Below are 16,015 nucleotides of genomic sequence, written 5' to 3'. Positions count from 1 at the left end.
CTTTTTTATATTTCAAACCGGTTGGCTATTATTGGCATCCAAAGTTTCAGTTTGCAGGAGGGGCCTATTTTATAAAAAGTAGAAACAATCATGTCCGATCGACCCCAAATTTGAATCACATATTTTCACTTGGACTTATAGGGGGTGTCGCAAATGCAACAAATGTTATTGTCCTCCTTAATACATGAGGCATTGGGTACTTTTATGTGTGAAACAAATTATTGCCTTTCATTCTTTGTTGCCTTTGTTTGGATAAGCTTGTGCAACAATGAATACCCAGGTGATAGAATAGATACAGTACATTTTCAAAAGTAGCATCGCAGATCTGCAATTTTCGCTGTTTTTGAAATGGGGCTTAAGTGGTTAAAGCACTGATCTACACAAAAACACAGCAGGAGTGTGGCTTCCCATAGAGAGAGAACAACCAATGAATCAATATTTTTTCCTTCCTGAGCAGTTTCTCCTCTCTGTGCTTGTCTCAACATTGCCTCCTCCTTCTGTATCATTCCTAGTCTTCTCTTCAGCTTAGAGAGAGGAGAGGGAGAGAGCAGTGAAGTGGGTCACCCAATGAGCAAGGTGGAAGACTAGCGAAGTGTAGCTATCATGCCAATTGTGAGCCAACGTGAGGCCTGAGCTCCTGCTGAGGCTGTAATGGCTGTAGTCCCAGGGCCCCGGGGAGCAGTGCAGACCGTGGGCAAAAGCGGTCTCGGGATTCTGGGCCGAAGGTCAGGAGACGAGCTGCTGTAGCCCGAGACTGAAGTGCTTCTCTCTATATGCCGTCTGTACAGGAACGCCAAAAATTGAGCTATGGTTACTTTCTACTGTACAGGATACAGCATGTCTGCTCTGCTGCTGTCCCTTTATGTGGTTCTATCTGCTAACGCTTTGCTCAGGTTTGACAGTTTTGTCTGTCTGTCTGTGTGTGTGTGTGTGTGTGTGTGTGTGTGTGTGTGTGTGTGTGTGTGTGTGTGTGTGTGTGTGTGTGTGTGTGTGTGTGTGTGTGTGTGTGTGTGTGTGTGTGTGTGTGTAACACCATTCCTATAATTGGATGTCTCTCTCATATGTGCATCTCTCTCTCTCTCTCACTGTCTCTCTCATATGTGCATCTCCATCCTAGGGAACTATTATGGGACCCCAAAGCCCCCCGCTGAGCCCAGCCCGGTGCAGCCCGATCTGGTGGACCAGGTTCTGTTTGATGAGGAGTTTGACACAGAGGTCCAGCGGAAACGCACCACCTCTGTCAGTAAGATGGACAGGAAGGACAGTGCCGCCCCCGAGGAAGAGGAGGAGGAAGAGAAGCCCGTCATGGTCAATGGCCTGACCGGTGAGATTGACGCACCAATGTTTAGTCACTGTGACAAATTTTACCTAAAAAAAACGACAACCTCCTTCCCACTAGCCGGTGGCATCCATTCAGCTCTGGGGCTTAAAATGCAACTTATTCCACATACCTTACCTCCTATTTTAAGCAGCCGCAGCGGCAGCAGATTTGTTTGAACCAGTAGTTCATTATATCCTCCTCAAAAATGTATGAAACGTTCTCCTCTCTCAGACCTCCACAGAAACTAGCTGTCTAAATTACAGCTAAATTACCTGCTCTAAATTACAGCCAGCCCGAGTCAAAATCAGCAGCCAGCAGAGACTAGGTTTTTGAATCCTCAAAAGTGCCTCCGGCTTGGCAGGCGTCCACATGGGATGGAAGCTGGGTGGGGAGGGTGATATCTCTCGTTGGTCCAGCGACTCGTACAGGTTGGTCAGGGTACCTGTTCAGTGGGCATAGAACGAGGAGGAACAGCGTATTCTCAGCATACGTCCCCCTGGTGAAACTCCTCACTGTCAGGGGAAAAGCAGCAGCCTTGACATCTCGCGTATTGGAGGAGACATGATTGTCTGTACGTGCTCTCCCTAGGATCAACTGTAGGTGTACAGTAGCAGTGACAAGGGACTAGAATACAAAGGGAATCAGGAATTGACTTTGTCACGGGGCAGCCCGTGCCCTATAGACTAAAGAGGAGCACACATGCATACACTACCCGGCTGCTTCCAATTAACAAGCTGGCTTGGAAGACTGTGGGAATTGACATTAGTGTTGCATGTTGTTCGAAAATTTACAATAAACTAGAAAATGTATTTCTGTTTATTGTCTCCGCCAGGCCGAAAGGCATGGCGAGAGAGTATGTTTTACCCTCCGTCCGTCCTTCCGTCCGTCCGTGTGTCCGTGTGTCCGTGTGTCCTGTCTGTGTGTTACCAGCTAATCTCTGGCACCGTTGGCCCGTTCGCTCCGAAACTGTGCACACACACTCCCTGGATGCCAATTCAGAACCTCTGACCCAATTTTTTCACATGGGCCTGTTATAGCGCCACCAGGAGGCCGATTTGTGCAAAACACATTTTTTTACATTACTCCTACAGATTTTATCCAAATATCATGCAAATCGGTACACGGTATCTCTATAGTCATGTGATCAACACGGATCTGTCCGATTTCCCATATTCCATCCTGATTGCCTATGGTTGGCTTCCAAAGTTTGCAGGATTGGTCCGTTTTGAACAAAATGCCTCAAACTATGCATGCAGCTTGCGATTTCCGTGAAATTTCACACACACATTCCCACTAGGCCGAGGAAGAAATGCCACCCTTTTCACATTGGCCTGTTATAGCGCCACCAGCAGGTCTAATTTAGCAAAACACATTTTTGAAACAAAATGCCTCAAATCATGAATGCAGTGTCTGATTGCCGTGAAAGACCTAAGAATAAATGGCACCCTTTTCACATTGGCCTATTATAGCGCCACCAGGAGGCCAGAATAACGTACCTGACCTGGCGGAGACCTGTGCTCCGAGGAGCACTTTTTCTAGTTGTAAATTGTGTTTAATTATGATTGAGTGGCACCTGTCTCTCCTGCAGTACTGGTGATCCTCTTGATTGAGTGGGGGAAGGTACCAAGTGCTATAGAGCAGGGGGGGGGGTTTGTTTAATGTTCAAGAGCTCTTATCTTGTGTTATCTTATCTTGATGATGTGGTGCCTGAAATGTATGTGGAATTGGTTTAGTAAAACCGTGTAATTGTGTAAGTCAACTAATGGGCCGTGGTTATTCTTATTTTGAGTTAAGTGGTTACCAATTAATGGATCTGTGTTCTTGGTATGGTCTCGCCCAGTATAAAGAGGGTGAATAGAGTCAGTTGGGCTTGGGCAACAAGCAGGTAACACCAAGGTAGCGCTGCCAGGGAGCCCTTCATAGAAGGGTTTACTAGTCTGTATCAAGATAAGCTAAAGTAGACAGTATCTTGTCTGTTGGGTTGTCAGTATCCTTATTTTCTTTTTTGTAAGTTTAGTCTTTAGTGTCTTTGTTTGTTCAAGGCCTTCCACTGTAAATAATGCTGCACAGAACTGGCTTCTGGAGAGTTTTGGGTATTCTTGGATACATTTTTGGAGCCTTGGCCAATCGGTCAACCTTTACAGGCTTAACGACTACATCCAGACAAAAATAAAATGGAAAAAATAATTGTAAAACTAAATTAATTCAGCATTCAGAGTTCTGGCTGAGATTATTGGGAGAAATCCCAGTGGTTAGACAGATAAAGTTTAGTACTTGCTTAATTCCCCATGGCCATGATCGCAAAGATTAGTTATGTCAAAGGTGAAAAGGAAGCTATGAGAAAATAAAGATTAGACGCGAACTTGCAGCAAGCCTCACCGGTGTGTGATCCAGGTTGAATTTAATTTTTTGTTCTGTAAAAACGGCATCAACCTATCTGTTCCATTTGCCGTGCAGTGATATGTAGAGCCCGTCTGTCACTCAGTCAACCTGTCCACTGTGTTTGTTCCCAAATGTATTCACTCGCTATATCTCTTTTTCATAATTTTTCATATTCTTTTAACTTTGAGATGTTCAAAGGTAACCAAATGGACCCGGTAAGAAAGGGTCCATTTGTTTACATTTGAACACTTACAAATGGACAATGTAACACTGAGGATTTGACTGTGCGTGATAATACATTATACAATAACTACACAGTAGAAAGTACAATATGTGCCAAGTACAGTGTGTGCAGGTTTGACCCAAAAAAAAGTAAATGAACACAGATTGAAAAACTGTGTGTGCTCTCACTGGTGAGCAAGAGTTATTTACAGGTTGAAGACATTTAACCTGGCAGCTAGGTCCTTGTTTATGGCCCTAATAGCCTGAGGGAAGAAAGCCTTTCTGTGTCTCTTTGTGTTGACCTTGTGACAGAATAGGCACTTGCCTGACCGTAGCGGCACAATCAGTCCATTGCTGCTGCTACAGAATAATTTTAGCTCGGCTCAAACACCTGGTGGTGTATGAGTCGTGTTGGGGAGGGAAGTCCCCATGGTGCACTTGGCCGAGCGCACCACCCTCTGCAGGGCTCACTGGCTCCGGGAAGAGCTATTCCCATACCAGACGGTGATGGCCCCTGTCAGAGTGCTCTGAGTGGTAGCTGGATAGAAGCATCTTTTGTGAGACCTTGAAAACGGAACTTAGAGCCTCGGGCTGTGCTACAGGTGGAGAGAGGAGTTGACTATACAACCATTTAGAATGAGAGAGATGTACTGTAGGGAGACATCATCAGAGAAGCATCATCGCTGTGGCCTCTGGCAATGATTGATTGTTTTAGTGATGATGGAGCCAAGCCGAGGAAAAGCATTCAATGTGGAAGGATTTTGCTTTGTTGTTATTATTAATATTATTATTATTTCACAGTAATTCACCAAATGCAGAGTATTGTTACTTTTGGCATCTCTTGGCAGAATGTGAATGAACTGTCTTTGAACTGGTGAGGAATGATGTACAACAAAAGGCCAGCGAAGAGTTATTACCATGCCTTAAGGGCAGTTTGATAATGACCATGCAATGCTGAGGACAGTGGTTTTTTCTCAGTAGCTGATGGTAACTGCTTCGAAAAGACATTCTCATCATTTTTTGGGTGCACAAACTCACGCATTCACAGTACGCGCCTGCATGCAAACCCACCGCAACGAGGTTCAGTTTGTCAGTCTGCTTTTGGCCAAGGTCATTTGTCCTCCACTAATGCAGAAGTCAAAGGTCCCATTTGCACAAAATAATAAAAGCGCTTTTCAATCAGCAACTGTCACTCTTTATCGCTGCCACGTATTCACCCCCGGCCCCAAAAAACTACGGTGATCATTCGGTGCCGCGACTGCACCAGTTTGTAGACACTAGACAGCCAGATAAAACACCTGCAGATAAGAGCAAATGCAAAGGCTGAAAAAAAAAATAGAAGGATGAAGATCGCATACACACACACGTGCACGGCCGCACGCACACACAGCAGCCTCAGTGATGCTAATAGGGTAGGGACGTGGTGCTCGTGGCTGGGCTGAAACGCTGGTTAGTTCTGCCCTTGCCTGGGAGGCAGTTCCCAGTACATCACTGCTGACATGCAAATCCTATGGCACTTGCTCTGTTTCTCTCTCTCTCTCTCTCTCTCTCTCTCTCTCTCTCTCTCTCTCTCTCTCTCCGTGTAGTCTCTCTCTCTCCCTCTCTATCTCTGTTTCTGTCTACCTCCCTCCCTCTCTGCCTCCTCTCCCAGTGCATGTAACCGTCCAGCAAGTGTATTCAGAGCCAGAGTTAGCCGTGAGCAGCAGCGGTAGGTAAGGGAAAGAGATGCGAGGAGCCCAGCAGACTTCCAATGGCTCCACACACTCACCTCCCATCCCCCTCTCCTTTTTCTCTCTCCCCTACCCCTATCACTACTCCCAATCCCTCCCTGTCTCCATCTCCCTGCCCGTGTCGGTGTCTCCCTGCTGGGGCGCAGACCACAAGGACAAGGCGGAGTGGCGTAAGACGGTGCCCAGCTATAGCCAGTCAGCCGGGGTCATGGATCCGCGCACGTGGGGCACCCTGTCGCGGAACGAGAGCCAGGACCCCTTGCCCAAGAACATGGAAATGGCCTATACAGAGACCGGCATGGTGTACTTCATAGAGTAAGTAGCCTTTCTCTCTCTGCATGCTATTCTTCTCCTGTCTTATTATTCTCGTATTACATCAACTTTTCTCTAGTCCCATTTGGTACTCTTCCAAAGTATGCGCTGTACCATGGTAAGCCAAATATCGTCTCTGTCGGGTGGAAACCTCATACTGTAAGTCGGGGCATTCATTTTCGAAAATACAAAAAGTTAGAATATGGAGATACGAGGTTTCTGCCCAACAGCAATGATATGTTGAATGAGCTGGCATCGAGGCGGTTCGGTTTGCACTCCCCACCCGGCTCGTTCCCCTGTACTGCAACAAGTCAGGTGTCAGCCAGTGTAAAATGTACGGGCTATTTTGTTGTTTGCCCTAAGGATGAGCATTTCTTTAAGCGAGCTTCAATTGCTCTTGTTTGCATTTAAAGTACATTGTGTGTGGGTTTGTTTTTGTTTTTTTTCCGTTTCCTTTGGGTTTGTCAGTTTCGTTGGCTGGTGCTAAAAGCAGCATCTCTTTGTTGTTTACCTGGCCTGTTAGTGTGTCAGGCAGGCAGTGTTCAGCTGTTGACAGAGCCAGGTGCTGCACCTCGACTAAATCAATAGCTCATTCTGCCAACAGGAGAAACAATTGGCTAAATGAATCTTACTCTCTCTCTCTCGCTCTGCTCTTTATGAATCCCGCCACAGTTTTCCATCAGTGTTCTTTCTTCTCTACTTTTTTCTCTCACTGTGTAACCCCCTCTCTCTGTTTATTTCTATCTCACACACCCCTTCTTGAACTCCCCAACCTTGCCACGGACCCCTGCTGTATTTCGCTACGTCTCACTTTATCTATCTCACTCTCTTGTCTCCTTCCTCTCTCCATTTTGACCTCGCACTCTCATGTTCTTGTTCTCACTCCCCACCCTCGCTTTCCTCATCTTTCCCTTGTTTCTTTTTCTCTGATTCTCTTTATGTCGTCTACCTCTGTGGCTTTAAGAGCTTTGTTATGATTTCAAAGGCTTCCGTAAGAGAAGCCATTTGATCGCTAAAGGTAAGGGTTTGTGTTTTCAAAGAGCTTCACAGCACCTGAGTGTTCCCAGAGCCAACACTGAATAGCTATCACCTTAGCTTGTGCTAAGTGGTTTTTTGTTGCTTTTCCCTGCTAATGTCAAGTGTGCCTTTTGCTCCACAGTCACAACACCAAGACCACCACCTGGCTGGACCCCCGCCTTGCCAAGAGGGCCAAACCCCCTGAGAAATGCGATGATGGAGGTGAGACAATGACATGCATTATCCATATATAGATCTAGGTCTTAGCATAGGCAGATATTTCTGATTGTCTGGCTCTGCAAGACTAATGGATAGTAGACAGGCAGAATGTACTGCTGGTATACACCTGGTGTACCAGCAGTACACCTGGTGATATACAGGTTTCCCCTAACGTTTGAATTGTCGCTAACAATAATGTTAATCTAAAACTTAAGCTAGTTTCTGAATTTGATAAATTATTATCAAAATGTCCTGGTAGATTGACAAACAGTGACATTAAGAACCAACCAGCCAGTCAACAACCTTTTAGGAAGTCGGACGAGGAGGAGGTTGTTTCCAAATAATAAAATAACTGTCCTAGTTGCATGTAGCATTGGGTATGCCCTGAGACACTCCACTCAGCACCACAACACTCAGTCCCTGCCACTCGTACACACACTCTGCCCACTGTATAGTGGAGCGTATGTGTTTGTGCTCAGGCACAAACACATACGCTCCACTATACAGTGGGCAGAGTGTTCCCCCTGCCTCTCTGGAGGAAGTGCTCACTAGCAGACAGCCATTAAACAGCTGAACAGGTCCGGTCACAGCATTGCCAGTGACACAGCGCAAACCTCTCGCAGCCTGGCCCCCACCTTCTCCCCCTAATAGCTTCTGGGACACATGCCGAGAGCTCATCACCACAGCATCTCAGAAAGGCAATTCTGCAGGCCCCGTCTCGCGGAAAGATCCCCTCTGCGCCGTGTGTGTTCGTCACACAACAGCAAATGCCTGCGATTCCACACACATACTGTACATACACACACTCACACACACACTCCCCACGGAGGATAGCCTATTATTTTCCAGGGAGGCTATAACAACCCCAGCATCCCACCCCACCCTTCTCTTTCATCCGCCATAGCTTGTGTTAAGCCCCTAAACACATTGCAGTGAATAAAAGCAGACCTGTGCAGTTCCTGCACTGTGCTGTAATGTACTGTAGGTGTATGTGTCGAGCATACGCAACGCGCCCTGGTGCGGGTGGGGCAGTTGTCTTTGTAGCGCTTCTCCAGCGGCCATTGTAATTTTGCATGCGCCTCTTCCCTGTCTGCTCCACAGAGCTGCCCTACGGCTGGGAGAAGATTGAGGACCCCCAGTACGGCGTCTACTACGTGGAGTGAGTATTCTTCTCTTGCTGCCCGGACGGGACCCCGCAGGCCTATACAGCTTATATGCGATGTTAGAGAGATACTGGGTTAAAGAAAAATGCTTTTTATCTGTTAGCATCAATCGCTTCATTCAGGGCTTTGCACTACAGTTCACTACTCGATAAGAGCCTCAGTGTTAATCAACTCTTACAGGTCCATTTGGTTATATTTGTACATTCGAGGAGTTACAAATAGATAAAGTAACACTGAGGATTTTACTATGCAGACATGACACATTAAACACACGTTTGTGTGTTTAACTCTCTCACTGCCAGACTTATTTCTGGCCGCGTTTGCCCACTGCCAGCGATTTTTCCGATTTTCTTACCTTTTTCAAGTAGTCACAGAATATTTATCTCCATTATGATCAAATCTTCGGATCACAATATCTTGGGTTCTGAACTTTTTTTATTTGAAAAAAAAAAGTTTTTTATTTATTTATTTTAAAACTCGCAATAACTCGTTCTTGGCAGCCAGGGCATTCAGAAAAATACTTGCGATAACCTGTTCTTGGCAGCCAGAGATGTGAATGGGATACTGCATACAGTTAACAGAGGCTATGCTGTAGCTACAGTATAATGCTGCCATACCGATATACCTAAGCAGGTAGCTACAGTATACAGTAGGTTACTTATGACATGATAAATGAGAAGCTGCTAAGACTCAGAGGACTTGTGGAACATGTGGTGGTGGTATTATGCTGATAGCTATTGTTTCTATTTCCCCATGGTGCTGCAAAGAGGTGTTATATAGATGCCACATGGGGGCTGTAGCCTCTTTCTGGTCCGTTTGTGGGTGTGTATGTGTTTTCATGTATACGTGCATGCATGCGCATATGGGTATGAGAGAGAGAGGAATGAAGAGGATGCAACTTGGAAAGTTAGTTGACCCAGTATGGCCTCCAGGGAGCATGTGAAGCATGAGCAATGGAGGAATCCCATTCTGATCAGAAACAAAACGAGAGAACAATGTTTTGTTTGATTCCCATTACTGTGTGGACAAAGACAAAGAGAAGTGGAGCGAGAGAGAAAGAGAAAAAGACACCAAGCCCTGTCCATCCCCGCAGGCAGAAGGAAATCAGGCTTGCCTGTTTATGCAAGGAGGTCATGGAGAGGAGCTGGCTTTCCTCTGGTTGCTGAGTCCCTTGTCTGCCAAGTTTTTCTTTTTTGAATGAACAGCAGAAATGTGTTTTGCAGTGCAACACAATGTCACAATTATTCCTGGAGCACAAAACAGGAGGCGTGGCAGTCAAGGGACGAGAAAGAAAAGGGAGACGGAGCAAGTGACACAGAGGACACAGAGCGAGAGAGAGTACTGTGTTTATCTGTCCATATTGGATGAGAATGAATTTAGTCATTTGTGACAAAGGCACAAACAGTCCTTTTTTCTTGAATACACGCAAGCACAAACACACCTGTACCGTCAGCATTGCTCAGCATGAGGCTGATTCAGCGTCAGTGCCTTTTAAAACAGTGGGTTGCCGCCACAACCGTGTATGACAGTTAAACTGGAGCAGCGTGATGTCACTGAGCTACCCTCCCTTGGATCAGCCACGTAAAGCCTAATTTATATGTCTCACAGCATTGTGAGACAAAGTATAAATTAGGCTTAAGTCTGGTGTGCTGTCTCTCTCTGGGTAGCAAGAGATGGGTAGGTAGAGGTACAGTAGAGGGAAACAAGAATTCCAATCTAGCAGCTGCAGAGCAAACAGTGAGCACGTTCTGCTGACTCGGCACAGGCTGTTTTTAAGTATGCATTTGAGACTGTATTAAGTGATGGTTGGGGTACTCTCGCTCATCTGACAACAGTAGACTGAGTATATAATAAAATAATAATAATAATAAAAAATCACACCCTGTGTGAAGGTAGCGGCGCCTTTGATACATTTTGTCATCGATATGTGTTTATAATGTGTTTATAGCCACGTGTCACGTGAAGCTTGACCAATCACTTTGTTGATGTACGCACCTGACCAATCAGAACGTTGACGCACACGGACAAAGTCAGGTATAGAGCAGGATCCGCTCGCGCCGCTAAAAATAAAACATGGACATGTGGATCTCGGACTTCATGTGGCCAGTTTTTGACGTTAGTAATCTATGACGCCGGTACTATTACATCAGTAGTACAACATCACTTCAGTACGAATCATTTAGCCTGATCCAACCGCCAATGACTTCCAGTATAATATTGAAGACGTCATGAAATGGCTTTTTTGCTAACTTTTTTGCTAGGAGGCGAGTTGTGCCTCAACCAATCACAGTCTCGACCGACAGTTCAGTCCCCTCGGCCTATGGGATCGATGCGGCTCTGACTGCAGCTGTGTCTCGCGCAGCGTGAGGGAGAAAGAGAGAGAGGGGCAGTGCTGATTGAAGCACGTTAATGTTACTGCATTGCCTATTTCTCACCTCAAATGTGTACTACTGTTTAAGTTTTAAACAAGAACATTTGATTAGCAGACACAGACTAGCAACCAACAGTGTCACTATAATGACAAACACCTGCTTGTGGAAGAACAGGAGCTATGGGAATCACACAGGTGAATGAAATCATGATTCATCACCTAAGGGCATGCTGATGGAATCATGCTGTACGTTTGCGTTTGTTAGGAAGTCATTTACATTGTACTTTTAGGGAATTTTGACAAACTGTTTTTTCCCCCCATCTATTGTCCTCGTTATGACCGCCCGCAGATATCTATATGAAAATTGGCTAATTGGCGGCCTGGCAGTCCATGTCATCACACTCAACCACCATGGTTAAGCCATAACCTTATAAGGAGTTCTCAATGCAGCAATGCCCAAATATGGAGTGTTTTGTCTAACCTCAGTGTGTCATCATGGCATCAGGCGCAAACAAATCAGTCAGCTCCATATATGGGCACAAAAGGGGGCATGCCCATATATGGGCATAGGACATGGAGTGACAGATACAGAGATCTCCATATATGGGCATATCGGTCAGATCTGCGGTGCAACATAAGTGTGAGGGATGTGTACCGGGCCGAACTCTAGACGTGAGTCTAGAGTTAAATGCTTTGAAAAATATATAACATGCAGGGAGCTGCTTCTTTGGCCTACAGGCAGCGTGGACAAGACATTTGGTGCTGATCTGTCCTGTGGTTTGTGAGATCAGCCCTAGAACCACAGACCCATTTCTAGACGGCGAACCTCCAACATCTTTTTTATTTATTCTTTTTGGATTCGATAAAACAAGCAGTATTACAGAGTATTGAAAGCGTACACTCATTCTGTGACACTCTTGGCTGTTAGTTTAGACGGGTTGTAAATCCCATCTTCATGTGTGCTCGCCACAGGGCTCGGGTCAGCGGTTTACACACTGTTGGGAGGCTTTGGAGCCAGTTCGCCTGTGTGTGCCATCTCTCACGCTGCCTGCCCAGCTTAGGTTACCTCACACCCCAGGCAGTCAAATCAGAGGTTTGCATGCGCTGCAAAGATAGGCATCAGCACTGTCGACGAGCCTTGTCACGGGAGACCAAAGAGTCAGTTTCGGTCGAGGCTTAATACCCACAAGATTAATGCAAGACCAGAAGCATTAGATGTCAGTTTAGACCCACAGTAGTCAATCTCAGTGCGGCAACATCAGCTGAATGAGTACGCGTAGTCTGAATGCACCATGAATAGATTGCAGACCATAAGTAATGTCAGGTAAAAAGATCAGCTACACATAATCAGAATTTTTATGGACTTTTGTGGGTTGTTTATGTGCTGTTACTCAAGTTCTGTTTCCACCATAACCACCATCTCCACTCGACTGCAGCCACATCAACCAGAAGACCCAGTTTGAGAATCCAGTCTTGGAGGCTAAGAGGAAGCTGAGTGTGGACACGCCCACTGCTGAGCTGCAGCTGACAGCTGCTCCCTCGGGTAAGTCCCTCCCACAAGCCCAAGCCCTCATCAGGAGTAAGGAGGAGGGTGCTTCTTCTAGAAGACACTGATGTTGAGTCTCGTTGCAGACATCACATTCATTATTGGGGTTTACCCCCTAATGGACACTGATCAGATTTATTTAAATCATCAATTTCAACTTGTTCCGCTCAAAGATAACCTGGAATGAATGGAAAGTGAAATATTGTATTTGTGTACCCAGTCCTCTCCTGACCATTTAAGTTCGAAACATACGGCAACTACTGTAATTTATTAGTTTCACTGGCACCTTATTCATAATTTCTGTACCCAAGCTGTGAATTCATGATATAGTTGGATTAGATCACGATTGGCTTAAAAAAACAAAAAATCCTTGCAATAAAGAACTCAAGCTCTCAAAGATGGCAGCAGTTTGTTTTAACTTGTTCAACATGCATGCACTATTCAACATGGCAATATTTACAAATTGGCAGAGGGTGCTGGGGGATTATGCTTGCAAGATAGCTTACTCTTACAGCAGGTTCTAGTAAGGAGGGATTTATACTTTGATTTTGTCCGGTTTTATTCCCGTTAAAGGTTCATAAGTAATTTGAATGTAAACGGTTCCACTCTGGGTCTAGTGTCAACAGATTGCAGATTGCCATTCCTCATGTTCTAGCTTGGCAGTCTTTCTGACAGCGACATTCTTCTCGTGTTTTTTGCTCTCCTTCTTTTCCGTGTTCCGTGTGAGGAATGGACACAGGAGCTGGCGTATGGGAATAACAGGTTCCAGCATTGTGCTTTAGTTGTTGCTTACCTATGGGGGGGAAAAATAAACAAAACTGCTGAATAACAAGGTATTAGATGCATTAACCAAACACTGGGGCACTTCCATAATGTACCACAGGCTGAGATGTATGACTCTGGAGAATGTATGCTCCAACAGTTGACAGGCTTCTGATAAACAGCCTGTAGTCTTTGCAGCAATGATATTCAATTTGAATAATGGAGCAGCGCTTCGCTGGGCGGCAGAATTCGTTTGACAACTATGAAGTGGGGAGGGGCTCTCATTCTCCCCCAGCTTTCTTTGGAAAAGCCTCCCTTTGCCAGCTCTGTCATTCAGGCTGGTTTAAAGATCTCTCCAGAACTCACCCAGACCTATATGATTTCAAATTACATTTTGGATCGCTCACTGTCACTTGTTGCTGATGCCTCCCGCAGGCCTATCACCTCTGCACAGGTCTGAGCAACCGGCATGCTTTGCTCAAACAGTTACTGGGTCGTGTAGAGGATTGCAGTAACATGAGTAAGCTCACTGGTGATTGTTACACACACACACATACAGTACACACACACGTGCGCGTGCACACACACGCACACAGAGCTCATTAAGAGATTAGTATTCAGACCAGCCTCATTATTCCAGACACCCTTTGGGACAGAGCGGTCCTGCCTCATAGCTCAGCCTCTCTGGGGTCTGGGGATGATGATGATGATGATGATCCCCTACCCCCCACTGCTGTTTGTCCGTTATGTACCCCACCAGCCAGCCTTGTTGATGAGAATGAATGGCTAATGGTGGTGTGACCGGAGGAGGGAGGGGGGGCCCAAGGCAGGCTTCTAAATGCTGTTGTGACAGGGCTGGGCGACCCTGACCTCCAAGAGAACGCCGCAGAGCGGAGAGGAGGAGAGAAGAGCGGAGAAGTGCAGCACATCACAGCGCCCACACGCCGCTCAGCCATAATTACAGTGCTGACAATCCCCGCTGACATTTTCACATAATCACGTCGCCCCGGAGAAAAACAGACTGTCCCTTTGTGGGCCCTTGGCTTAATCAAGCCTGTGTAAACATAGCCACGGATTGCGTCGCTTGCACCCGCAGCCAGCCACCACCATCACACCCCACCACCCCACACGCACACACACACTCACTCGCTTCTCCAGCCCTCCCTCCTCCATCACCTCCGTCCACATTGCTCTATCACGGCAAGGGGAGGCAGTGAGTGGCACTTGACATTGTGTGGCGTTAACAAAGGCGGCGAAGGCCTTAAGTGATCATTCACAGTCTGACGAGACTTTAATCCCAGAATGGAGTGCACACACATACACAATATGCACATGGACTTGTCAAGGAGCACATCGCATCTTTCTCCCCGTGTGCCCGCTCACTTATTATTCCTTATACTTATTTAGAGGAAATATATTTACATAGAACCAATCTAGGAACCCTCTCTCTGACACCAGCACAGCCTGGATGTCATGTTAATCATTCTAGACTTAATCCTCAGCCAGAGCGGTCATGTTCATCAGCCAATTTGCCGAACAATTATGCAAATCACAATCCCATGACACTTTGCAAGTTATGATGGGGGGAGGGGGTTTTCTATCTTCACAGTAACTAATGAGATTGATCCCCCCCCCACTCTATCAGTGTGGGAACAGAGAGGCCCACTGTGACGCAGCCCGTAACCCACATTCTTACAGTGCCACGCCACAGGGCAGGGCAATCCAATGAAGCCCCGTTCATACATGTACTTCAGCATATGACGGTGTCACTCACTGAAAATACCCGATGTACAAGCTCACAGCGCGTCGCATCTGCTTGTAGATTTTCTGCGAGTATAAAATGAAGCATAACATTGAATTTACTCTCTATTTATCTTACTGCACTTCTCTCTCCCAGTCTTTTTCCTCCACACACGTAATATACAGAACCAGGTGTGATTCCTCAGTTATCTCTTGTCCTATTAACTATGTCTGTACTCTTTGCACATTTGCTGTGTGTGTGTGTGTGTGTGTGTGTGTGTGTGTGTGTGTGTGTGTGTGTGTGTGTGTGTGTGTGTGCGCGCGCGCGCCCATGTTCTTTAACCCATTAAGACCTGAGGCTGATTCTACAAATGCCTTCTAAATCAATAGTTATCAAACTTGTTCGTGCCAAAGACCCCCAAAATGATATGCATTTGGACGCAGACCCCCATCTGAAATGTTTTGTACCATGGACCCCCAGAAGAGAAGACTTGTGTTAAAAAAATCACACCCAGTGTGAAGTGGGCGGTGTGGTCACAGTGGTCATCACAGTGATGGAAGTGATTCACTTAAAAATAAACCATAACCATAAACCATAGTCCTATTTATAGGGCTATGCACATGTGTCATGTGTTTCTAGCCAATCACAGTCCTGAATAGAGTCATGGTGGCCAATCACGGTGCAGGATTAGGGGGGTACAATGGTGGCCAATCACAGCGCAGGGTTGGGAGGGTGCAATTGGGTCGATGTCCAAACCTCACATATAGGGGTGGTTGCACCGCCCAAAAATCTGAATTATTCAAAATCTTTCAAATACTTATACAAGATTTTTCAAAAATAGCAGATGTACAAGCTCGATGCAAGTGACGCACTGTGAGCTTGAAGATCTGCTATTTTTGAACCACTGTTCTAAACCACTGTTCTAAATCCTAAGAATTTATATTGCTATATATATATATATATATATATATATATATATATATATATATATATATATATAGCTAAAATAAAAAATGACACAGATACTTTCCCGTTTTTAATGGGTTAATGCTAGTTTAATTAGCCGTAGTAAGTATCATCCTGTCAGACACTCTGTCAGCGTGCTAGCGCAGTGATGATTGAAGACGGAACACATTATGTGCAACAGTGTGCACATTTCAGTTTCTGGAACTCACTCCTAACTCATCTCTCTACGTCGTCCTCATGCACTCTACGCACACTTGCACAGT

The 16,015-nt window shown here is 45.8% G+C and overlaps 1 protein-coding gene across 1 annotated transcript in view; it reads left to right on the top strand.

The window, feature by feature from the left end:
* Positions 1 to 16,015, top strand: part of magi3a (membrane associated guanylate kinase, WW and PDZ domain containing 3a) — a 139,930-nt gene that overhangs the window by 98,837 nt on the left and 25,078 nt on the right. The window contains exons 4-8 of the mRNA XM_084069316.1: positions 1,118 to 1,324; positions 5,802 to 5,970; positions 7,127 to 7,206; positions 8,305 to 8,362; positions 12,174 to 12,280. Coding sequence (XP_083925442.1) covers positions 1,118 to 1,324; positions 5,802 to 5,970; positions 7,127 to 7,206; positions 8,305 to 8,362; positions 12,174 to 12,280 — 621 coding nt within the window. The remainder of the gene's footprint in view (positions 1 to 1,117; positions 1,325 to 5,801; positions 5,971 to 7,126; positions 7,207 to 8,304; positions 8,363 to 12,173; positions 12,281 to 16,015) is intronic.

This window comes from Gymnoscopelus microlampas (assembly GCF_963454915.1).
Source record: "Gymnoscopelus microlampas genome assembly, chromosome: 10".
Taxonomy (NCBI): Eukaryota; Metazoa; Chordata; class Actinopteri; order Myctophiformes; family Myctophidae; genus Gymnoscopelus; species Gymnoscopelus microlampas.
The sequence above is the reverse complement of the archived record's forward strand: the minus strand, read 5'-3'. Positions and strand labels throughout refer to the sequence as shown.